The 25,528-nt window shown below is 43.4% G+C and overlaps 1 protein-coding gene across 3 annotated transcripts in view; it reads right to left on the bottom strand.

Moving 5' to 3' along the window:
* Positions 1-2,101: 2,101 nt before the first annotated feature.
* LOC149303719 (C-Jun-amino-terminal kinase-interacting protein 3-like) overlaps positions 2,102-25,528 on the bottom strand; it is a 36,642-nt gene continuing 13,215 nt past the window's right edge. For all 3 annotated transcript variants that reach the window (XM_089481314.1, XM_089481315.1, XM_089481316.1), the window contains 17 exons: positions 24,677-24,725; positions 24,339-24,469; positions 21,324-21,377; positions 20,699-20,869; positions 19,494-19,611; positions 18,679-18,762; positions 18,312-18,365; positions 16,116-16,278; positions 12,506-12,656; positions 10,934-11,014; positions 10,731-10,798; positions 10,490-10,638; positions 9,320-9,491; positions 8,075-8,185; positions 7,859-7,978; positions 3,852-3,968; positions 2,102-3,229 (listed from right to left, as the gene is read on the bottom strand). In XM_089481314.1, the coding sequence (XP_089337440.1) occupies positions 3,129-3,229; positions 3,852-3,968; positions 7,859-7,978; positions 8,075-8,185; positions 9,320-9,491; positions 10,490-10,638; positions 10,731-10,798; positions 10,934-11,014; positions 12,506-12,656; positions 16,116-16,278; positions 18,312-18,365; positions 18,679-18,762; positions 19,494-19,611; positions 20,699-20,869; positions 21,324-21,377; positions 24,339-24,469; positions 24,677-24,725 (1,894 nt within the window). In that variant the 3' untranslated portion in view covers positions 2,102-3,128. The remainder of the gene's footprint in view (positions 3,230-3,851; positions 3,969-7,858; positions 7,979-8,074; positions 8,186-9,319; positions 9,492-10,489; positions 10,639-10,730; positions 10,799-10,933; positions 11,015-12,505; positions 12,657-16,115; positions 16,279-18,311; positions 18,366-18,678; positions 18,763-19,493; positions 19,612-20,698; positions 20,870-21,323; positions 21,378-24,338; positions 24,470-24,676; positions 24,726-25,528) is intronic.

The raw sequence follows: 25,528 nt of genomic DNA, 5'->3' as shown, positions 1-25,528 counted from the left end.
CGAGAAACAAGGGCTGGGCTGCTGGGCAGCTGAATGAACCAGAGAAGGTTCAAAGCAAAGATGGGAAAAGGGACCCAAACTGGTGGAGGATTTTGCCTTATTCAAGACAGGGATGAAGTGCTCACATTTAAGACCGAACACTGGACAGCAGTAAAATCCTAAGGTTAAAGCATGCCACCCCAGCATTTAACAGATGAAAACTGCATCCCCACTGCAGAAATAATTTGACACTGATTTAACTGCCATTCCAAGAGTGAGGGTGCTGGGGCATTGGTTTATATATCATCCTGAGGGTGCTTTACTACAAGCATAGTTCACACCCAGCCTCCATGGGAAAGTGGCATGTGGATGCCATTAACTGGCACAGAACCTGGGCCCTGGTGATCAGGATATACCTGAAGTTCTCACCCAACTAGATGTTTTTAAAAACACTGAATATTCAGTTTCCCCTCTCAGGCTGAGAATGTAGCAATAACAATAGCATTTTACATTTCTATACTGCTTATCAGTGAACTCAGCACTCTCTGTGGTTTACAATCTGTAAGCCAATTGCTCCAAACAAGCTGGATATTCATTTTACCAACCAACAAAAGGATGGAAGGCTGAGTCAACCTTGGAGCCCTGGGATTGAGTTCACAACCTTATGGCTGCAGTACCAGTATTTAACCATTGTGCCAGGGCTCCTTTTCAATGTATAGCTCAAGATGACTGTTTTGCTGCAGCATTCTCATCTCCTCCCCCAACATTGTAGGGTTACCTGGCCACACAGTTGCCTACCATTTTACCGGACATTACATTACACAGTTCCATGAGCCAGCATAACATAGTGGTTTGAATGTAGCACTGACTTTGGGAGCCTGGGATTCAAATCCATGAAAACCCATTGTGCCACACACTTACGTCTTAGAGGAAGGCAATGACAAACCTCCTCTGAATAAATCTTGCCAAAACAACCGTAAGATTTATCACAAGTTGCAGACAATCTGAAGGCACATAACAACAACAAAGACTCTTCCATGACAGCACCCGAGAGATCCCGTGCCATCTAGATCCCGCTTTTTGGCAACTGGTATCTTCCAACTGCCATCATTCTAACTTTCCGAAGCAGATGGTGAAATGGGGTGGCCAAGCTCCCGTTCCATTAGCTTTCCCCCTGCTCCTACCTTGCTCAGATTGTTTGGGAGGGGGTAGGGAGGAAATTAAAAAGATTGTATGTACACCGCTGTGTAAATTTACAGCGCTTTATAAATAAAGGTTAATAATAATAATAAGGGATGTGAGAAAGAATATGTGTTGCTGGCATAGTGAATGTTTGCATGAATGGGTGTATGTATGCATGCTTATGTCCTGACACAACACATCACCACCCTATTCACTCCTACTTGTTGTTGTGTGCCTTCAAGTCATTTCCAACTTATGGAGACCCTAAAGTGAACCTATCATGGGGGGGGGGGGTTTGACAAGATTTGTTTAAAGGTTTGCCATTGCCTTCCTGAGGCTGAGAGCATGGGACTGGCCCAAGGTCACCAGTGGGTTTTATGACCAAGCTGGGAATCAATCTCTGTTCTCCAGAGCTGTAGTCCAACAATCAAACCACTATGTCATGCTGGCACTTACTGTAGTAGTTAATCACCATCAAATTGGCTTCACCATATGGTGAGCCTATTAATGAGACTACACAACCTCCTGTGACTGACAGCCCTGTTAAGATCTTGCAAATTCAGGGCTGTGGGTTCCTTCACTGAGTCCATCCACCTGTAATAGTCTTCCTCTTGCCTTCCACTCTGCTGAGCATGATCATCTCTTCTAATGCTGTCTCATGATAGGTCCAAAGTATAAGAGTCTCAGTTAATTCATTTCCACCTATTAGTGAGGCCTTCACAAGGGGTTCAACATACTTCCCACCCCAATTCCAAAAGAAGCCACCCTCCTTTTCTCTGGAACTGCCAAAGCTGCATTGCAAGATTCTGATTTGACTCGTGCCTATTAGAACAACTCTAAAAACTCACAGGAGGTGTTAGTGCCCTACTTTCTGACCTGTTTATTTGCTGCTTCGGAGAAAGCACCTGTATCCACATTCAGTGCAAACAAGAGGATGGCCTAAATAAATAAATGTCAAGCTTTATTGAGAAACCGTCTGACAGAAAGAGATCCTGAGATGTTGCCAGAGGCCCTAATTACCCTGCTGAAACAAGACAAACAACAAACAGCAACCCTGAGAAACTTAACAGCACAGTGTGTTGACCTTGGCGTCATTCCGGTGCTTCAGGCAGGATCAGGTTTACTCAAAAGCTTCAGGAAGCAACCAATCCCTGTTCAGTTTCTAGAGCAATGAAGAGACAAAAGGGCTCCCCTTGAGGTTACTCTGAGTAGTGCTACAGCTTATGTTGACAGGCACTGCCAAGTCCATGCCCGTTACTTCCAGATCCTCCAGGTCTTGTCCCCAGGTTCCAACCCACAGAATCAGAAATACATCGGGGAAAAACATGCTCAAAAGTAGAAGGCAGAAGGCCAGGTGAAGGTCGTCATTTCAATCAACTTAGGGCATGCCTCTTCTTCCAGAATTGTCCAGAAGCCCTAGTTCTTGGTCTCTTGTAATCCAAATCACTGGAACACTCCATTTTGTCATTTCCAACTGGTACAATAGCCCTTTTAAAAAGCCCTAGGCATTCTGAATTGTGGCTCCCACCCACCTATCCAGTAAGGGGTAAACTGCTACTAGTGTGCAATAAAGGGAGGAGTGAGGAAATGCAGCAGGATTGGAAATGGGAAGGACAGTCCAAAGGAGAGCAGAGGTATTTATTACACAGCTGTATCCTGTTTAAAAGCAATGGAAAGTGGAGATTTTTTTTAAAAGGGGGAATTTTTAAAAAACCAAAAAAACAACCAGCTGCAGATTCCCGGTTTACAAAACAATCCTAGTGTCCAGATGGCTTTTCTCCACTTCACTGGTCTGTGCATGTTTTAAGTAGTCATTCTTCAAACCCTGCAGATCCCGTAACCAAGTTGAGGGGAAAGAGGGTAAGTGACAGTGAGGGAAAGATGTAGGGCAAACATGCCATTCCTTCTGAGGGGGAACTGAAGCCACACCATCAGTAGTTGTGTCCATCGTCACCACTGAGGCTACCTCAGGCCTGCACCTGCCAGACGATCAGGTGGCTTCGCTCAGCTCGACGGAGGCGTGGGTTCGGGAAAAGCAAGTCGCCATAGCGCTCATCTGTGTCATCTCCTATGGGTCACACAGCAATATTGTGTACACATGAGGTCGGAGAAGACATTATCTTTGGCAGTAGGACATGAATGGGCAAAAGGCAGCACTGAGGCTTCATGAGGCCTCCAAGGCAATTTTTGTGGCCCTTGACTCCCCCAAATGAGCCCTTTTCTGCTTTGTCAAAGAGTCAATTGCATTTCTTTGGAAGCCTCCAGAAATTGCAATTCACCTTCTGAAAACACAGGTTTTTCAAAACCAGAAATAGATTTCTGGCCATTTAGGGCTTTTATTTTATGTCATTTCATTATTGGGACCTCATGTAGCCCTTCAGATGATCCCAGGGACAGAAAACTGGCCCATGAACACACTAAAATTGCCCACCCCTCTGCTAAGATAACCAAGTGGAATATCACAAACTCCCTCGCCACACAGACCTGCAAAACAGGGCCAAGGAAAGGGCAGGCTGCAGGCTGCATGCAGCTTTACAACCCCCTTTTGCAGCCCCTGAAGTCCCCAGATCACTCCCAATTTTATGTATTAAAAAAAAATCAGGCCAAATTTTGGGCCCCTAAAAGAGACCACATGGGGGCACCAAGGCCCTTTATGGCTGGTTAGCTCTGTTGTAAAGCAATGTCCTTACCTATCCGGAGATTTATATACCCCTCTCCGCCGCTTAGTACCAAGCTGCAGCATCTGCTCGGCTTCTCTTGGCTGTGCAATTCTTGAGCACTTTCAGAAGAGGAAGGATTCACACACCCTGCAGACAGCAAAAGACCAGTCACAGCTTAACTTTTATATATAACCAATCACCCCCACCCCCAGCATAACTGTATGTATTCCAAAATTCCCCAGTCACAGAATCTTGGCTTTCATTCAGTGATTAGATGCAAGTTTTCCAGTCTACCATAATAGACGTGTCCTCAAAGATGGTCTGGAAGCTACAACTCAATCACAACATTAAGATTTTAGCTGGTATTTTCTATCATCTGTTTTGAGAAATCTGGGTACTGGTTTGGTTATGAGTTCAATTCAAGGGGTTGGATTTTATCTTCAAAGCCAAGTCCCTTCTCCTTTGGCAACCTGACAGACATTATTTTGACTGCAACTCACAAAATACCTCACAAGGCTAGAACTGATGGCAGTTATAGTCCAACTGTGTCAAGCTTCTACATCTACCTGCCTGAACATTAAAATGTTAAGGAAAAAGCAACATGGGATATACAATGAATGAAATAAAACTTGTATGTGAGAGTCAGGGTGACTCAGCAGAAGCAATTAAGAGCCACACAGGTGTAAAAGGTAATACAATTAGCAAGTCCTAAATGCCAAGGACAGAAATGTAAAGTGGATAATTGAACACACCTGAGAATTGTTAAGTGGTCAAGGCTGAGATGATGAAATCATTAATTCTGGGTAGAAACAAGAGAACCAATGAAAGTGGATGTACACGCCCACTGGGTGGATACTGACAAGAGTGGGTGGTATGATCCAAGGACTATAATAATGGCTATGAATCCTAATGTATTTTGTGGGTAGTAGCAGTGGATAGTAGGAGTGAGGAGTATTGTTGTATTGGAGTTGTGTTGGATAGTTTTAGGAGCTGTATATAGTAGAATAAAGTAGATCTTTTATATAAGACTACTGAGTTGTCTGGTGTCTTGAGTGAAGATACAAGAGTCAGCTGGATCCTGAAGAAGTGGGAAGACTTCTGTGGAAGCAAGAGTGAGAAGGCTTGGAGAGTTTGTCAGGGTCTTCAGCCTATTCTCTGTAACTCTGCTGCTTTTGAAGCAAAGCTTTAACCACTGGCCAAAACTGGTCAGTGCCGGTGCGTAACAAGGTGGTGAGTTCGAGCCAGAGGTGAAGAGCTACAACTCCCATCATCCCTGACATAAAACTATCCATCCAAGTCCTTTTTAAAGTGCCACCACCATCACAGATCAAATGCCAACAAAGCAAAGGGCTTTTCTACCTGTGGCATTCAAGCTGTGGAACTTCTTCCCCAAATAAATGTGGCTGATACAGACTCAGGGCCCGAACAGACACGCCAAAATAAAGCCGCTTCAGGTCATTTTGGAGGCATGCTGTTTAAATGCTGCATGCGTTCTAAGAGGCCGGAAGCCACGCCAAAGCCACGTTCCAGTCCTAAGGACTAGAGCGCAGCTTTGGTGCAGTTTCTAGCCTCTTAAGATGTGTGTATTATTTAAACAGCATACCTCCAAAGTGACTGGAAGCAGCTTTATTTTGGCCTGTCTGTTCAGGCCCTTGGTTATCTTTTAGGTCCTATTTAGGAGAGCCTAAAATGGAATGGGGGTGTCAAGCCAGGATATTTTTATTATCTCAAATATTTTAATTAGTGGCATTTTATGGAGCCCTGGCGACGCAGTGGTTAAATGCCTGTACTGCAGCCATTCACTCAAAACCACAAGGTTGCGAGTTCAAGACCAGCAAAAGGGCCCAAGCTCGACTCAGGCTTGCATCCTTCCGAGGAGGGAGCTAAAATGAGTACCCAGACTGTTGGGGGCAAATTAGCTTACTTGCTAATTAGCTTACTTGCTGTTCACCGCTATGATCTTTGGAATAGCGGTATATAAATAAAACAAATTATTATTATTATTAATTTTATGTACTGGAAGTATTTTATGTACTTTGCCATTGAAAAGCTAAATGTGAAATTCCTCAATTTTTCTAGTCCTTACCTGTTTTACTGATTTTAAACAAATTTTATTATATGTATTTTAACCCTGCTTCCTGATATAATAAATTAGAACTGCTTCCTTCTAAGAGTTAGTCTGTTTTCAGCCTTTCTTCTTTGACATGATGAAACTCTGTATTTTCACCTAGGCCATATCCTAAGTCTCCTTAGACTAGGCTTTCTTCCTTACACTTCCCTCACTTGTCTAGTTTCCATCACTGAAAACTTCACTTCCCTCCTCTTAAACATCCAATTCCTGCATTGCAGACTATATCCCATGATTCCACTTAAAATGCTGGGTAACAAACTATGGAATCCTGGGGTTTGCTGTTTATAATTTTCAATGAGAGAGCCCAAATGCCTGACCAAACTGCAAACCCCAAGATTTGAATGGATGTTGCTATGACAGCTAAAGTGGTATCATAGTACTACAGTTGTGTGAAAGGGCCCTAATTCAGTCAACAGAAATCCTTCCACTTCTTCCACATCTGTCCTCCTCAAAGGAAACTACGGCGGGTTACAAACCGCCATTAGGGACGTCCTGAGGACATCTAAGTTTGAAAAAGGGGCGTCTCTTCTAGACGGCCCTTACTCTATCACAGACTCAGTCCGTACAAAATGGCGGTGCCCTGTTCATACGGGCACCGCCATTTTGACGTAGCGGACGCTCTGCGCCCGCACGTGGCGCACCAGAAGTGACATCGCGAGTGCGCCCTTTGGCACTTGCGGCGCCTCTTCTGGGGCCTGAGAAGGAGCATGATTTCCACGCTCCTTCTCTGCAGCGTCCAGGAGCCGCGCCGTTTAAAGGCTGCGGTTCCCGGACGCTGCAAGTGGAGGCAGAGCCAGACCGCTGCTTCTCAGCGATCTGTAACGTGCCTACAACTGCAGAAGACTGCATTTGAAAAGGGATACTGAAGTACCATTCATATCAACAGATCACAAGAGGGAGCAGGATTGCTACCCAGAGTACTTTGCCCCTTCTCCTTGCTACTCTTGATGTCTGCAATTACCTCACAATTATCTCCCATAATATTAATTCCCCATTCAAGTCCTTCTGAAAATCTCTACTAAAGCTTTGCTCACACCTCCTCCCCCAGTATCTCCATGACCCACTTTAACTCAACTTTGGTGAGGTACAGCGCGCCAAAAAGAGACGCTGGGGAGGCACCTCGCTTTGCTTTGCAGCAGCGCGCAGCAACCAAATTGTGCAATGCTGCTGAGGAGAAAGAAAGGAGCGCATGGAAGTGGCTCTTTTTTTGCGGCGTACTTGCACCATGCGATGACGTGCCAGCAGCGCAGCCTTGTTTGGACGCTGCACTGCTTGCACGTCATCGCTGCATGCACCATCTGGATGGTGCCGCATAGCTGCGGTGCACCCATGACGTGTTTGGGTTGTGGGGTGTGTGCACACCCCGCCCCCGAGCAACCCTAGCACGTCATGGGCACGCCGTAAAGTGCCCGTCTGTACTGGACCTTCTATAGAATCCTTCTATAGAATTGGGATGATTTCCAGTACTGGCTCCACAGATATCATTAAGTCTGCCTCTCCTCTCTTCCCTCAACATTGACTGTTTTGGCTAAGGCTGACATAGCCTAATGTCTAACAATATCTGGTGAGTCACATGTTCTCCCCTGCTATACAGCTAAACCTAAGCACATGTATGTTGAACAACTGTGTACTGCTTCCTTCTTTACTCCATCTGCCTCCCTTCCCTTGTTTTCCTCCTATGGCAAATTTCAGACTTTAAGCTTCTTGGAAAAGAGATCAGCTGTGTTACATTTTAGAGCACTCAACAAACTGATGGCTTGTGTGTGTGTGTGTGTGTGTGTGTGTGTGTGTGTGTAATAAAGCCAACAATTTAGGATTCCTGGATCTAAGTTCCTCCCATATGTTTACAACTCCATTCTTCTTCCAATGAATCAAGGAGGAGAATCCAGATTTCCACGAAGGTTACCTGGGACTGAGACAAAGAAGCGGACAGCATCACGGTGCCCGTGGTAGCTGATCTGTGCTTGCTCCATGGCACAGTATGGGATACTAGTAGTGGAGGAAGGATCTGAGCTTCCAGCAAACTCTGGGAAAACAGAGAACCAAGAGGAAATTCTCACAATTAGCCAGCAGGGGGAAGCACTGTGTACTTCTGCACCCACAGTTACACAGATAGGCTCACCTGAGGTGAAGGGCAGAGAGATGATGGTGCCACCAGATGTGCCAACCCACAGCCGTTTCCCAAAAGCGCCAAGTGCTGAGATGTTCAAGGCTAAACTAAGGCTGCTAGGTCCTGGAAAGGAGAGGATGGTGGGAAAGGAAAATGGAGAGAAGGAAAGAAGACCAAGAACAAACTTTATGTTGGGTGGAAAATTCTGGGAATGGTCATCCAAAAGGATCCTAAGCCCTTTTACTAAGCTCTAAACCAGAGATGATTGTCAACTACTATTTATGTCCAGGAAGTCGTGTCTTGGTTTTGTTGTTGCGTAACTTCAAGTCGTTTCCAACAGTGGTAATCCTAAGGTGAACCTATCATGAGGTTTTCTTGGCAAGTTTCTTCAGAGGGGGTTTATCATTGCCATCCTCTGAGACTGAGACAGTGTGACTTACTGACTCACAAAAAACAGTTATAGGATTGATGAAGGAATATCTCATGTTTCTGTTGTTGGAAAGCCTTATACAAACCTCACTGCCCTTAAAGAAATGTTTAGCTAACCCACATACTATGGCGCATTACAAACGTGCATACTAGGGTTAGAAAGGGGCGTGCTAGGGTTAGGAAGGGTTTTACCTTCCTCATGGCCCCTGACCCTAGTACGCGCGGAGCACGTACTAAATGGCGGCCCCCATCCACACGGGGGGCGCCATTTTGACGTCTCGGACACACAGCATCTGGACGTCGCGTGGCGGAAGTGACGCCGCGAGTGCGTGACTTACGTCTCGCGGCGCCACTTCCGGGTCCGAAGAAGAAGCGCCATTTCGGCACTTCTTTTTAGCTGCGCCGGGAAGCCTCGCGGTTTGGCCACTGGGGCTTCTCGGCGCAGCTAATGACGGCGGCGGCAGACCACCCGCTTTAGGGCTGTCTGTAACACGCCTAAGTTTCGGCACATGCTTGTCTGTGGTGGCACAAAACCCAGGATTTGTGGCATGAAAGTAGCGCAAAATGTTCACCTCAGTTTGGGAGAATTATGAGATAGGGAGCACTTTGTAGCTAATACAACTTCAAGTCCTGGGTATTCTTTCTGATATCCTGTATCTCTATTCTCCTTTATTCATAATTGCTTGTGGCCAACATCTTACCTTGCCCACTCCTTCCCATAGGTAAAGTGGCACATATTCTGCCCTGCCCACCCTCCTTTCTGCACCTCAAGCATGCACCCCATGGCCTCAGTAAAAGGTCCAAAGCTTCCAACTCCTGGCCACTCACCAAGCATACGGGTGATGAAGGAGCCCAGCTCCACTTCCTGTAATGGCTGCCCAGTCTCCGCATGCAAGAGGCGCAGAGTGGAATCCAACCGAACTGAGACCCAGACGCCACTACTGGCTGCCACCATGTGTCGCACTTGGCTTTCTGGGTGTGAGGTCACCTCAAAGTACCGCTGGGAGAAAGGAAAACAGGAGGTTGCAAAGGACAGCTAGAGTCAAACCTTCCCCTCTCCTTCCCACACACAAACAAATGCACAATTTCATACAGCAGAGAATGAATTATCTTCCTGGATTTTTTGGACTGCAGCTCCAATCAGCCCTGCAACCAGCATAACCAAAACTGAAGAATGATGGGAGCTGCAGTCTAAGAGAACCACACATGGAGATCCACACATCTTCCCTGATCCTCCAAATCTAGGTATTGAATTATAATAATCTTCTGAGTTGTCCCAACTAAAGCCAATTGTTGAACTCTTGTTTCTTGCTCAAGAGTCACAGTTGATCTCATAGCGCTCTCTCTAGAAATGATCCCAAGAGACCCACCCAGGAAATTCTGTTATGATTCTGCTCATGCACAAGTAGCACTCCAGACTATATAGGAACACTAGAAGCTGTCTTCTACCAAGTCATATAATTGATCCACTCAGCTTAGGGTTATTCAATGATTGGCAGCACATCTTCAGGGTTTCAAGCAGGTCTTCCTCAGTCCCAGCTGGAGCTGGTGTGGGTTGAATCTTTTTCACCTGGGCTAGTAAGCTAATGCCTTTCTGAAGGTTTGAAACTTCTACTCCTCACAGTATATTACTGTGAGCTATATTACTGCCCCTTGAGATCCACACATTTTACTCTGAATGGCTAGCATTATTTCACCAATCCACACACCCCTGCCATCTTGTTCCAACATCCAGTATGCTGGCCAGATCCTAATAAAGGGGTGAGGAACACATGGCCCTGTAGATATTGTTGGACAACAACTCCCATGATCCCTCATCATTTGGCATTGTAGCTATGGCTGATGGGAGTTGCAGTCCAACAACACCTACAGGACCATATGTTTCCCCATGCTGTCCTAACAGATCCCTAGTCATCTCAAATCAGTCATTTGTACCATTTCAGTTTGCCACACTGGATTTCAAAGTTTCCCAAAACTGCTCAAACTTTGGACACTCACCTGGATGCGAGCTGTACGAGGATCTAGCACATAGACCCGGTTTCCATATCCACACCACAGCCGGTCCAGCACAGGAAGGACACAACGGATGGAGCGCCGTGGCCTTCCCAAGTCGACCAGGCGTGGGGTACGCAAATCCCAATTCCGGACTGAGGGAAGACAGGAAATTGAATAAGCTAGACTGACAGAGCAGAGATGAGCCAAACCAGAGAAGGGAAGGAAGGATAGGAGCAGGGCTTACCCGGGTTCCTGTGAAAAACAGCCAGAGATCCGTCCCCTAATGCAGCTACTACACGGCCCTGGGTATGGCTGAAATAAAGACATCAGATGTAAGACAAGGGAAATGTCAAAGAGCACCAGACTGGCAAAGAGTGCAACTCCCACAAAGGGTACACATCAGGCTCCCCAGCCTTTTAAGAGAACGTTGAAAGGCTGCATACTCACACAATACAATGGACAGCATCCTTCAGTTGCACTCGTCCCCGGCAGCGTCGGCAGTCAGCCTTTGCAGAGTGAATATAGATACTGGGAGAGAAGAAAAGTGAGAGTAGGGAACTTCCGACAGAGCAAATACCTGAGCCCTTGTGCCCAGCCCTATCACAGCTCCAACCCCTGTCCTGCCTCTACTGCTCCTTTTTTTGGCAACTGGAATTTTTGGCTGACACTGGGCAGACTCAGTAAAAACACACATGGTGGTCTATCATGGGATTCCCACTATGACTGGGATGAGCAAAAGATTTGTTCAGTGAGCATGGCTTCATTTTAACATCCCCAGGGAAGGCCTTTTCTTCTTCCCACCACTATTACAGGCATATTTGGCAATGACACGGGAAAAGGCCTTCTTAGTGGCTTCTCCCAGGCTGTGGCATTGCCTCTCAGAGGAGGTTTATTTGGTCCTCATTCTGTTCTTTTTCTATTGGCAAGCACAGACCTTTTTCTTTTGTTGTTGACTAATAAACTGGTTGTCAGAGAAAGATTTGTTAAAATGGGGGACTGCTGTACTTTTATTCAAAGCATTATTTTTAAATGTTTTATTTTAGCACTTTTTAATGGGATAGTTTCTTTTATTGTTATTTAACTCTTTTTTATTATAATGATTTTTAAAGCTATACTTTGTTTGACTCAGTGTTGGAAATTTGTCCTTCCTGAACCAAAACACTACCTGGAACACAGTTTGCCTGCAAAATCCATGCATCTCTAAAGCATGTGATGCAATTCACAATCTGCACTTCCTCAAATGCATACACAAACCACCACCATACCACACAAAATAGCAATGTGTAGTGTGTGTGTGTTTGTGTGTATACAAAAATTACCTGGGAAATTGCTTGTAAAATTTAAACATCTGAAGTGGCATGCCCCAAAATGAGCAGTTTAAAAAAAAACATACAAAGAGAGCTAGTGCTTTGAATGTTGGATTAAGACTGCTGGAGACTACAGGATTCAAATCCCCACTCAGCCATGGAAACCTGTTGTGAGACCTTGGGCAAATCACTCTCTCCCAGCCCTAGAGGAAGACAATGTCAAACCTCCTCAGAATAACTCTTGTCAAGAAAACTCATGTCACCATGAGATAAACTTGAAGACACGTAACAGCAACATATAAAGAAGGTGGGCTTGAAAAATGTAAACGGAAACATGAAGGAATTATATTTGCAGGAATTATCACCTGGATATCGTCTGCACCCATCGCCCACCGCCCAAAAGATAACCACAATCTGATGCAGAATGGGCTTAGATATGGTCAAGTGAGAATCTGAGCAAAACTGAATTTGACAAAATTACCCATCAATAAATACAGTAGCGCTGGGACAATGGCTGGCCACAGCGACAACTGAGAAAGATAGCTTGCCACACACACTCATATGGTACTTTTTGGTGGAGTTCAGAAGAACAGGAAAAGGCTGAGTCTGCCTAGAGACTTTCAGAAAATTCCATGGACGGTGGAGAATCCTGCACCAAAAACCTTTCCCCACTCTTGTTTCTTCCCCACCCTACACTACGGGTCACAATTACCATCCCTCCTGGGTTCCAAACCAGATGGTGGGTTCTGTGCCAACTGCCTCCATCTCCCGTGTTTCATCCTCGCTGTCAGATCCGGGCGCCAGAGGATCTTCAAGAATCTCTGGCTCTACCTCTGGGCTCTCACTGTCAGGGATGTTAAGGCCTGGGAAGGGCAGCCACAGAGAAGAGGAAACAATTTTGTCAGGGAGCACAATAGCAAATGGAGAGACTGCCTTGAAATCTTACAAGCTTTCTCTAGCGGTACTGATCACTCCAGCTCTCCTAGTGTAAAAAACTAAATAATCTTTAAAGTAGTTAGAATACCAAGCTGGTTCCCTACAGAGTAACACACAGAGCTCTGTTCCCAAACAGCTTACAACCTAAAGCAGACAGTAAGGAAAACTGGCAAAAGTTATCTCAAATACCTGAAGCTGGGTTACAGTTGGGAACAAGAATTCAGAGGGTGAATCATCATCACCATCACCACCACCACCACTCGACCTTTCCCCCCAAGACTGGGGCTTAAAATAGTTTACAAATTAAAAAGATTACAAACAAAAAGGCAAAATTAAAATAGAATTAAATTATAACCATACTGAAATGATATAAAACATAACACTTTGCAGATTTAAGAAATGGTTAAAACAGTACAATTTAAAACAATACAGCACTCTTACACCCCTTTCCCAAAAGCCCTCAGTTCTAAAAGCCTGAGTGAATTTTTTAAAAAAAGTCTTCGCTTGCCAAGAGAAGGAAAGCAAGGAGAAGGCTATCCTAGTTTCCCTAGGGAGGGAATTCTAGAGGCTGCCATCTTCCCACAAACCATACCTGTGAATGTGGTGGAACTGAAAGAAAGCCTATCCTGTGGATCTCCAGAGACAGGCAGACTTATAAAAAAAGATGTGCTCTGTCAAATATTTTGGGTCTAAGTTATGTTGAGCTTTATCAGCATTTTAAATTGTACTAGAAGTAGACTGGCAGCCAATGGAGCTACTGGAAAAGGGGAATTGTGTGATTCCTGTAACCACTTAGCACTCAGGTTGCAGCTCTCTATACCAAATTAATTTGGTATAGGAATCTCTGCAGCTGGGAGGAAACCATACATTCTATAACCTTGCCTAAAAACAGATTGTTGGACACTGGCTGATAGTTACAGGAGGGTGTTTTCAACAGAGGATGAGGAGGCTTTTTTGCCTTACAGGGTGAGGGGGAACTTAAAGAGATAATGATAATGGTGAGTTTTGAGGTAGGTATGGGAGGCAGGACCTTGCAGATATGAGGCAGCAAGGGAGATGGGACAAAGTTTAATTTATATTCCACTTAATCTTGAGGAATGCAAGCAGATTACAGCAGTAAAACAAGATACAATTAAAAGGAAAAAGAAAAAACAGCTCGTCACCTGTGTCTAAGAACTTTCCTGAAGGATAGCACTATCTTTTTATAAATCAGGGACAGGCAATTTCCCTGGGTGCCTTTTTCACCCTCCTCCAGAACTTGGCAAGCTACACCCCTCCCACCACCACTACCCCATTCCAGAGGGAGGGAAGCCTATCCCAAAATGGCAAACAGTGCTTCCAGCAACCTGCTGTTTAAACGTTATTCTCCTCACACTCATGACACTGGCTTGTTTGAAGTAAGCAAAGGTCTATTTGAAATTCAGGAAGTCACTGGATGGTCACTTCTGGTTTCTAAAATAAGGTATTTGGGGCTTGAAACAAGTAGGGAGAAGGAACAGACTTCAAGTGTCAAACCATTCCTCCCGATACTTCTGGGTTCATATTTACCTTGGGGAGGGGGAGCAGATAGATAGATAGATAGATAGATAGATAGATAGATATTTGGAAAACTAGCAGAAACTTTCAGGCCACACTTTTCTCTTCCTTGTCACAGATCTCTGTAAGATAATGTGGGAGCCTTGTTGAGCTCAGCTGTTGTGTGCCTTCAAGTCGTTCCTGACTCATGGCAACTCTATCATGGAGGCAGAAACACTTAATATAAGCATGGGTGGATAGGAACAGAGAACCAGCTTTATTCCTAAGTTACAGTTTTCCCTTCCCAGTAACAAATTCTGCACAAATAAGTCCAGCATAAAATATATGTGTCATTTCCTCAGAGATATCTATTATCGTTATCATTATTACTAAACTTTGTACTCTCCTTCAGTTGTCAATTCTGTGCCCCTGCCACATTTATCAGCTCCATTTGTGTGTACTTTGTTCCTGGTGTGCAGTCATGATCCAGGAACAGAATGGGAACCGTTTACATACAGGAAAATTTCTATAGGCTCAACCTCTGGCATCTCCATTTGAAGGATTCCATGTGGCAAGGCCGAGAAAGACCTTTGCCTGGGAACGTAGACAGCAGCTGACAATCAGAGCAGTCACTGCCAAACAATTAGGCCAGTGATTTGACTTGGTGCAAGACAGTGCCATCTCTCTTTCAGGAATACTTCTAAAATTATACAAGCACTTAGGAGCAGGGATGCACTATATGAAATACTGAGTACTCAGAACATTTTGTAAACATTATTTCAGTAAACCAAAGACACTGTAAGATGGGGCAGTATTTGCCACATGCCAATTATCTGAACATTTACAGCAGTGATGGGGAACTGTTAATTGTCCTTCAAATGTATATGACTACAACCCCCGTCATTCTCAGCCATGCTGGATGGGAAACAATAACAGTTATATTCCAATATTCCTGGATTGCACCAGGCTGAGAAAGGCCGTTCTGCTAAGTTCAGGGCCAAGGTGATATTTGAGCCAGAATTCTCTTTTTGATCTCTGAAAATATAAATGAGCTGACATTTGTTTAAAAACAACAATAGCAACTACTACCTCTACTTCATCATGCAGGTACCAAAATCATACACAATGGCAGGAGTAGCTCTTTGTATAACATAACTGAAACATGACTTGCTGTTTGAAAAAAAATTAAGTATATTCCTCCTCTCTTCCCTGCCCCCTCTCTCTGTGTATTAACTAATACTGTTTTAGGGATGCCTGGGAATTTGTTTCAATTCATATTTTGAAATAGACCAATGTGATCCAAGCTGCCTGGACAAATAAGCATGAAAGAAAGCAGGGGCCCTTCATATTTTGTATTTCTGTAATGTAAGGGGAATCATATGTACTGGATCATATTTACAAGAAATTGATAAAAATACATATGTAAATATACTTCATGCATTTTTAAAAAATGCAGATTACTGTGGAAATTGGGCAGAACAGAACAGCACAAGGAAGTAAACTTTGTACTACAGCTCCCATCACCCACAACAGCACCAGCCATCACATTCACTAGCTTTGATGGATACAGATGCAAACTCTGGCAGCTGCAGCCTTAACAAAGTAACTGGACCAGACCCTGGAAGAGTTAGGAATAAAATATCCATTTAAATAACACAGACCAAAAAACAGACTGATTCCTTCCTCCCTGTGATCTAACCACAACAGAGGAAGAAAGGTTACTGCAAAGAAATCACAAAGCCAGAATCCAGCTCTGAAGTCGACACTGTTCTTCCGTACTTCCTAGATAAAGCCCAGTGAAATCTTACAAAATCTGATTTTTTTTTATTTTGTCCCTCTCAGATACCTCCCTTGTCCTTCCTTGTACTGACCAGGCACACAGGCAATGGAGAAGATGTGAACTCCAGGCAAGACAAAGTGTTCCAGGAGTTGGTTTGAGTTCTGGGCATCAAAGAGAGTCACTTCACTTGCAGAGTGGGTTCCTGCAGCCACCCAGAGCTGTGAGCTGCCTGTGATGCGCTGGTGGGGGCTACCCTATAAGTCAGAGAAAAGGAGGGGTTAGCAAGCATTTGGGCAGCAATTCTTAAACTGTAACCTTAGTGCTTATTATTAATTATCTCCAGGGCTGCCAATATTCACACCTATTATTGGGCTACATGGGAGAGACACATAAACGAAATGGAAACATATTGTATTTTATTCCACTATCACTCTACCACCTTCATGTTCACCATGTGCCACATGACATGCTGTATAATGTAAGCAGAGTAAATATTTATGTAAGCCAGTAACATCTGGAAACTGACACATGCCATGCCAGTGTAAAGGGGCTGAGTTAAATTTGCTTCCTGACAATAAGTTTTACTGGACAATAACTTTTACTGCTGGACTTCCAAGATATCAGATAACTAAAATTAAAATAAGCAAAAAACCCAAAGCAATGTAAGATAAAAAATAACAATAATAAAGCCACCATATAAAATAGAAAACTGTCATTAGAGAAGAACAAAACACTGACAAGAGAAAGAATTAAAAAAACTGATTCACTGCCCTTTCATACTATCCAATTATAGCTCTACAACTCCACTTTAAATAACATGCAAACATCCTGTAGAATCCTGAGATTTGTAGTTTGTGAGGCATTTAGAAATCTAAGCCAGAGCTCTCTGGTACCTTCCCAGACTACAAACCCTAGGATTCCACAGGATGTTGTCACGGCATTTACACCAGAACCATTGTGCTATAACTGAAGTATGAAGGGGGCTGTAGGTTGGAGGGACCTTCCACATATTATTGGACAACAACTACCTGCATTTCTCCCAACTTGCTATGCTAGCTAAAGATGCTTGGAGTTGCTGCCCAGCCACATCTGGAGGGTCATATGATTCATCCAGACGAGATGGTAAAAACACTCCAAACTGAAAGCCAACATAAGCCTCAAACAGACAGACCAAAAGAAGTCATTTTGGGGGCATGGCATTTAGATGATGAATACTTCTGAAGTAGCTGGAAACTGTGCCGTGGCTGCTCTAAGGGAGGAAAAGCTTAACTAAAAAGAAGCAGAAATGGACCACTCTAACCCAGAAAGTTCATACCTTCGACCCTGAATAAACATCTCGGCATGAAACTGGTCTGAAATGAATGCTCCATCCTAACCCTAACCCTAACCCCTAAGTCACTGGTGCAAGTGAGCATTTAAAAAGGACGGAGCCGGCAGTAAGGGCAGCAATACAAAAAGTGTGACATCTCCAATGGCTTCAAGATGGGCATGGGGTGAAGGGGGCATGATTGTGCATTGGGCATACCTCTGCTCCAATGACTTGTCCCTGTCGGGGGGAGGTCCCACAGGTGCGACTATGTGCCCAATCAAAAGGGGGCTGCCATCCAATGGGATGGCATCTATTTATTATTATTATTATTATTATTATTATTATTATTATTATTAACCTTTATTTATAAAGCGCTGTAAATTTACACAGCGCTGTACATACAATCTTTTTAATTGGACGGTTCCCTGCCCTCAGGCTTACAATCTAAAAAGACACGACACAAAGGGAGTGGTGGTGGGAAAGGGGCCTCTCTAGTAGGATAATACATATAAAATACATAGCAATATAGAAATGATTCAATAAAACAGGCAACAAAAGAACATCAAATAGCAAGTGACAATTATGCAATGCCTGGGAATGCTGCCCTGAACAGGATGGTCTTCAACTCCGTTTTGAAGCTGGTTAAAGAACTGCATCAAGGCATCAGGGTATCAAGCGGTCACTGGTGGTGTGTTTCTGTGATGGTGCAACATGGATAGTAGTGGTGGGGAATTAAAAAAATACCCAGCAGTGTGGTTTGATGCTGTCATGTGTGGTCATGGTGTGCGTATGCAGGCTGCTTTGGGAGCAATCAATGCAGTCAGCGTCAGCAGGGTCTCGGCCTGCTTTCAGAAGCAGCTTCAGGCCACTCTTTTCTGCCCATCTGCTTGACTCCCTAGATAACAGGGAGTGTTTACTATCCGATGCAAAACTGAAAGCTAAATGACCCCCTTACTAGGATCAAACATAAATACTTACCACCTCTAGCAATTTTTGATACTCAGGCCCAAGTGAAGCTGCAGCACACCAGAGCTGCAAGAAAAGAGACATGAGTAAGCCTTTGAGACTGATGGCCTCTCCTATTAAGAATAATTTTGCAATTGCATCGTCCCCATCTCATCTGCAATCAGAAGTTTTGGCTAAGTAATTCTCAAAGTGGAGCAAACAGCTATGCCAGAAGAGGACTGCAAATGTGCCAGTTAGGTTTTTTTTAAAAAACATTTCCTCTCAGCCCATGGTCCTATCTACATAGAGTCTGCTTCCCCTAAACTGAAACTCAAGCCAGCTGGAAAAAAGGAAAGTGTCCCCCACTTACCCAATGTCTGAAGACATTATGCTTTACTACCTTGGTACTGGGATCTTTCTGATCCAGCATCCGTAACTGAACAAGTGCAGGGATGTTGGTGCCCCTTGGAGATAAATCTTGACCCTACAATGAAAGAAGAACCAAACTTAAACATGTGGAAACTTAACTTTATGGACTGCTAGTCCCTAATGAAGAATGAATTTCATTATAGGGATGGAAGAAAACAAATACAGGCTATCAAAGCCACTGTCTCGCTTGACCACATTACATCATGCAGGACCAAATACATATGGCTCCCTTTTCTATAGGGGCACTATTATTCCTTCATCAAATGTTGGAAAATTAACCAAAACCATCAGATGTGACAACCATCAGATGTGGTACAATCATGCATAACAATGTCAATTCCCTATGCTATTCTTCTTTGAACCCAATTTGTGAGGACTAGCTGCTTGGAACAGGATATATAAAGAAGGAATACCTAAATACCCTTCCGTTTATCCGAGCCTTTGAGTGAGAACTGCCTGGTGTAGAAGATCTTTTAACTAGGTTGTATTGCATTTATATTTGCCCTTTCACCATTGCTTTTTTATATTTTAACTGCTTTTTAAAAACCTAACAGTTTGTTTTAATGGACCTATTTAATTGTTTTTTAAATATTTTTATTAGCCATAGTTTTAACAGTATTTGGTTCTAACCCAAATAGTTAGCTGCCTTGAGTCTCATATTGGAAGAAAGGCAAGATATTAACCAATCAATCAACATGGAGGACAATAGCTACATGCAGCCATGCATGAATGGATGGATTGGTTAATTAATTAATCAAATATTAGCATGTGTGCAAGGATGCTCACCTGGAGCTCAGGTGGCTGGCTCCATCCATGGATCTGTGCCCGGCCATGCTCCTGCCAGATGTGTGAGCGAATCTCCCTATACAGTTCTTGCCGCTTCTGTTGTGGGGAGGTGTCAGCCCTGTAGAGACACAGAGGTTGATAGCTGGAGGGTACATACAGTCATGGATGCTAATCTACTCGGCATACAGCTAAAGAATATAAACTGCATAGATTCTGCTGGGATTTACTCAGGAGCAAGAGCATGAAATTGTTGCCCAAAGTAGATTATTTCTGCCACAGACGTTGGAGATGTCTTGTCAATCAGTCATGGGCAAGATGGACCAGTCCTATGTCTCAGTATAAACTAGGATCATTTTCTGCAGAAAGAGGTCTTAGCCCAGTAGGCAAGAGGGCATATATTGCAAACAGATGCCTCAGGCTCAATTCTCAGCATCCCCCAGTAAAAAAGAAAGAAAAAAAAAGGGGGGGGGGGACAAAAAAGGGGAAAAAAAGAATGCCCAGCTGCTCTCAGGTAATAGAAAGGTATGTATCTACCCAGGATACTGGACAGCCTTTTCCAATCTAGAGATTTCCACATTCATTGGGCTACAACCACATCATCCCAAGCCAGGGCAGGTGAGGACGGTGGAAACTGTAGTCAAAGTCACTGGAAGAGCTCCAAGTGGGGGAAGACTGCCCTTGGGGAATTGATTCCAGCTGAAACAGACAATACTGAGCCAGATGAACTGCACAGTTCTCCTTGCACCATAGCAGCATGCGTAGAAGAAGCACAAACGATGATTCGCACAAGGAGGCCTCTGTACTGTTTCAATTGTACTTTTTTATCTTTTAAACAATATTTTGATTCTTTTAATGAATAATGTGTTTTAATACTGTACAGTTTAAATATATTTTAATGTTTACATTTGTATGTTTTTAACTGCATTTTTAAAACTATAAGCTGATTTGAGTTCCAATTTGGAACTCAAAAATACTACTACTACTACAAATAATAATAATAATAATAATAATAATAATAATAATAATAATAGAATCCTAAAGTTGATGGAGACCACAGGAACCACTTGGTCCAACCTCTACCATGGCAGAATACATAACTAAAGCACTCTTGAAAGATGCCCTCCACCCTCCAAGGCAATCCATTCCACTGTTGAACAGCTCTTATGGTGAAGTTCTTCCTAATGTTCAGGTGGTATACAACTTACTCAGCGGTGGGAGAGGTAGCTCGTGGGATATATCTCAAGGCTGGAGACAACTGCCCCCCATTCCTCCCCAGTTCACTGCGGCCACTGGGGCTAGACCGGGACCTCCCTGGAGGCAGTGGGGAAGCAGGTGATCTCTCAAGAGAGTCTGAAGGGCTGAATAAACGATCAAAGCTGCATGGGAAGAGGAAAGAGAGGAAAACTAATGTGTACTGGAAAAGAGTGCTAACTATCTCTTTGGAAAGTTTATACAAGTCCAACAGTAAAGAAACACAGATTTCGGCTCTGAGAGCAAGTGGTACTTTGCACTCTACACAAACAAACCAAACTAGATATAACACTTCTCAGGTTTGTAGAAATCTGTTCTCTTTTCTAGTCTAGGCTTAGCAGCTAAAAAGGCATCAGAGGCTCTCCAGTCCTCACCATACAAACAGAAATCTTCTGTGGTTTCACATGACATTGTTCTCTCACATAGCTTTGGTTCACTTCATTTTTTATTTCATTTAATTTTTTAATGAAAAAAGAGAGATTCTCAGCTATGCTCTGCACCCAATAAGAAACTCTACAGTGCAGTATACTGGAGTGCAGACAGCTGTGTTTAGAGGGACAGACCTTAGATAGCACCTACATTTTCCAGAAAGACGACTTTTTCATCTGAACAGCTTGTTCCTCCCGTGAAGCCCTGGGAAGAAAAAAATGTTGTTTAAAAGGCGCACTGATACTTCACAGTAATTCTTCTTCTCCTTCTTACAGTTTTATCAGCTAATTTCTAGTCATCAAGGCTAGAAAACAGAACCAGACAGCAACATACATATCTGGTTATTTTCTACCCTCTTTTAAAACACAGAAAAGCACTTAATGGGAGCGGGAATAAGGACCTAAGTCAGGGGTGGGCAAAGTGTACCTTTCAAGTTGCATATTCTGGCAAAGACTGATGGGAATTGCAGTACAACAGCTGTTTTTGTAGCTCTCAGGACCCACCAAAGGTCAAAAAATGCCCCAAATGCCCTCCAAGGGATGCGGGGTCATTTTTGTCACATTCTCCCCCCCTCCCCCAATACACACCCCTTTAGGCTCAAAAAAGACCGCTGTTAAAGCATGAAGTAAAATGAGTTACTTTTGATTACTTCTTGTTTTAAAAAAGGCTTTTTCCTGGGCTTAAAATGGGCCAGGAGGGTCTAAAATGACAAAAATGTCCCTTAGATGGGATTAGGAGGGAAACTGGTGCCTTTTTTCTTCTTTTTTGTAGTGGGGTTATGGCCCCCCAAAGTTTCATCAGAAGCTAATGTGGCCTCCTAGCCTCCCACAGTTGTCCACTTCTGGCCTACATACTCCTGTCAGTCTCAACTACAGTGGAGCCATTGAAACCATTGGGTTTACCTATGCATTGACTCATCATTCAACAACTGATTCATTGAATGTTCAGTAGCTGGGACTAACCACTAGGATTCCAGCCCCTATGGCCCTTCAGCTGTTGTTGGACTGCAATTCCCATCAACTCTTGCCAGAATAATGAGTAGTAAAAATGCTGTGGATTGCAGTCCAGCAACATCCTGAGGCACACTTTTTGCCCCATCACCACCACAAATGAGAGCTAGTCTGACTTTGGTAGGAAATATGAATACATACTAGCTCTCTAGGCAAACTATCAAAGATAACATAAATATTGGCCTGGCAATCATGGAGTGCTTTTGCAGAACAGTGCCTATAGCTTGAGGTTAGCAAAAGTCCTGCAGCTTCTGGTTTATTCAACAAGGAGCAAAAGTTTAGCCAACCTTAGGGGACAGCAAAAGGACTTTTTGGATAGCACTTGGCTGCTAGCAATGACCTTGCTAACTTTCATAATACTCTGACTGAGAATACAACTTTCAGTAACGCATACTTCTTACCTCAAGAACCTCAAAACTCCTAATTCCCTTCTGCTCTCACTTATTTGGGTGCTGCTGCTACTTTGTCAGCCAAGAAAGAAAACTCTCTTCCATGTCTCTTACCCTGACATGTTGTAACAGCCAGCATAAAGGTACCAAAAGAGAACTAAAGAATGAAAAGAAAAGAAAACAGAAAAGAAAAGAAACTTTCTCCTGTACTACTAGTCTAAAGAGTTTGGACAAATTAACTTTTTGGACTAATATTTCCAGAATCCTCTAGCTTCCCATGCCTGTTGAGGGATTCTGAGGAAGCAGTCCATAAAGGTAATGTTTGCAAGCTTTGGACATGGAGGAAGATCTGTGACCCTTTATACACCTAACAATGTCACATATTCAGAGTTAACTGGCTTGGCCATGCAGCAAAATACAAATACAAAATTCCAAAATCTACAAAACAGCAATATCTTTACTGGCCAACCAAAATGCACAAAATATATCCTGCAAGCTTTAGAAGCTTCACTGATTTCTTCATCAAGCAAAGATGTTAAAAATCATACAGGAGAAGAAAAGTGACAATGGCGTGGTACATACTGCCATAAAACGGTGTACCAGCATGGCAACCACACAGTCCCTAACCCTAGAATGTATGGATGGCGTAACAATGGCGGTGCCCTGTGTACACAGGCGATGCCATTGTTAAGTAAGCGCCGTGTGGCGTCCGCACGTTGCTGCGTGGCACTTACATAAAGAGTGCGCCAGTGGCGCACTTGTTACACCGTTCCTGCAGCTTTTTTAGATTCTTTTTCCTCCGCAGGGAAGCCACAGGGTTTGGTGGCTGTGGCTTCCTTCCAGAGGAAAAAAGGCCACCAGCAGGCCGCTCTATTAAGGTGGTCTGTCCCAGGCCAATGTTAGAGTCACAGGCATAAATTCTGCCACAGGTGTTATTTCTCTTGTCAATTAAAGATGACATAAGGATAGCAATGCAGGCAAAGGCTACTCCCCTTCTTGGCCATGTGGAGACAAGGAACAAAGGGCAGTAAAATACACATAATATTTCAAATCCATTAGCAGCAGCAAAGTAACTTCCATTGAGATGGAGGCAAACTCTATGCTGTACAGAGCTAACTGCCCCTTTCTTAGGCAGAGAACACTGAATTTCTCAAGAAGTCTCTGTACTGTTACATGTGGAAAAACATTTAGTTAATGTATAGGTAAAACTTGCCAATTGTAGTCCAAATGAATTTTTTACCTTTGTATATGCATAACGCTGCCCTGCCCTTTGCTCCGTCCGACGCCATTACCGACCGGAAGTCCCTTTCTTACTGCCTTTCCCTTTCCCTTGTGTGTTGTGTCTTATTTATATTGTAAGCATCAGGGAAGGGAACTGTAAAATTAACAATTTATTAGTCACTATGAGAGCCTTTGGGGCCTTTAGAATACTCTAAATAAATAAATGTATTTTGTGCATTTTGCTTAGCCCATAAAAATAACACTGCTTTGTGGATTTTGGATTTTATTGTAATAATTTCTAGTGGAACACATAGGGCCACAACGATTTATGGTTTGATTCAATAACAGCCAAATTATTTTTGGCTTTTACAAAGTGGAAAAGTGCTCAGGTAGCCAAAGACAATGGCAAGTTATCAAGCAGTAATAATGGTGGTAACAGCAATCACTCAAGTTAGCACCTGCTTCAGAGAGCGTGAGGGAGAGAAACCCATCTTCCTCCTCCCTTCAAGAGTCCCAGGGCCTGTCAGAACCTCAGTGCCACAGACCTTAGTAGCTCAGTACGTCGAACAGCTTCCTGCAACTCCATCAGCCTTTCCTTGTAGAGGTTACGCTCCATCACCACTCTTGCCATCTCAGCTCGGGTGAATCTCTGGGGTCGGGATGAGCCTCCTTCAGCCTGAGGAAGAAGACAATGATGCTGCTTCACCAGCACACACATGAATGCACACTCACACTTTCCTCAGAGTGAGATCCAGAGTCCCGACTCCCACTTTTCTCCTGTCATCCTATAATTGGGGAATGCTTCTTGGTCCCTATCTGCACTCCTCAAAACCCAGCAACCTTGGCAGTCATGACATGTCCCAGCAGTGGATGCTCTAGTTACCTCCCCCTCCTCGCTTGAACGTCTCGTATCCTCAAACTCCTGTCGGATCCTGGAATAAGAAGAATGAATGGTTTAAATATATGCTCACAGATTTATAAAAACTAAAATTATAATCATGGGAAGTTGATATCCTGGGATGGGAGTGGTGTCTCTTTCCCTTTTAATTTAGAAATCCTCAGTCACATGGCCAGCTCAACACAAACTGGATTTTTCTTAACTAATTACACAGACAATGGTTAGGAGCACCAGCTACCAAATAAAAGGCACACGATGACTTATTAAGTAACTGAAGTAACACACGAAGATGTTTTCAGTTAGAACTTACTCTTACTTTTTCAAGACCTTACTCCTGCTTTTCAAAGGAGTAATACATTATATGTGAAGTAACACACAAGTCTGTATACTCTACCTTAATTATAGGTTGAATATCGCTTAGTTGAAAATCTAAAATTTGAATTTCTCCAAAGACCAAAACTTTTTCATGGGTGGCTGAGACAGTGACACCTTGTTTTCTGATGGTTCAATGTACACACAATTTATTTCATGCACAAAATTATTTAAAATATTTGTATAAAATTACCTTCAGGCTATGTGTATAAGGTATATATGAAGCATAAATCAATGTCAGGTTTAGACTTGGGTCCCATCTCAAAGATATCTCATTATGTATATGCAAATATTTCAAAATCTGAAACACTTCTCAAGCATTTCAGATGAGATACTCAACCTGTACTATTATTGTATGCCTACTTTCCTGGCAACACAGAGGGCACAGAGACTGGAAAGAAAAACAGAGCTAAAATAGAGCTGAAGAAGACTGGTTAGAATCAGGAGTAAATGGAAGTTGTTCTG

The sequence above is a fragment of the Sceloporus occidentalis genome, unplaced genomic scaffold, assembly GCF_023333645.1.
Source record: "Sceloporus occidentalis isolate IW3139 unplaced genomic scaffold, rSceOcc1.0.p SCAF_14, whole genome shotgun sequence".
NCBI classification, from domain to species: Eukaryota; Metazoa; Chordata; class Lepidosauria; order Squamata; family Phrynosomatidae; genus Sceloporus; species Sceloporus occidentalis.
This window is presented reverse-complemented; position numbering and strand designations above follow the sequence as displayed.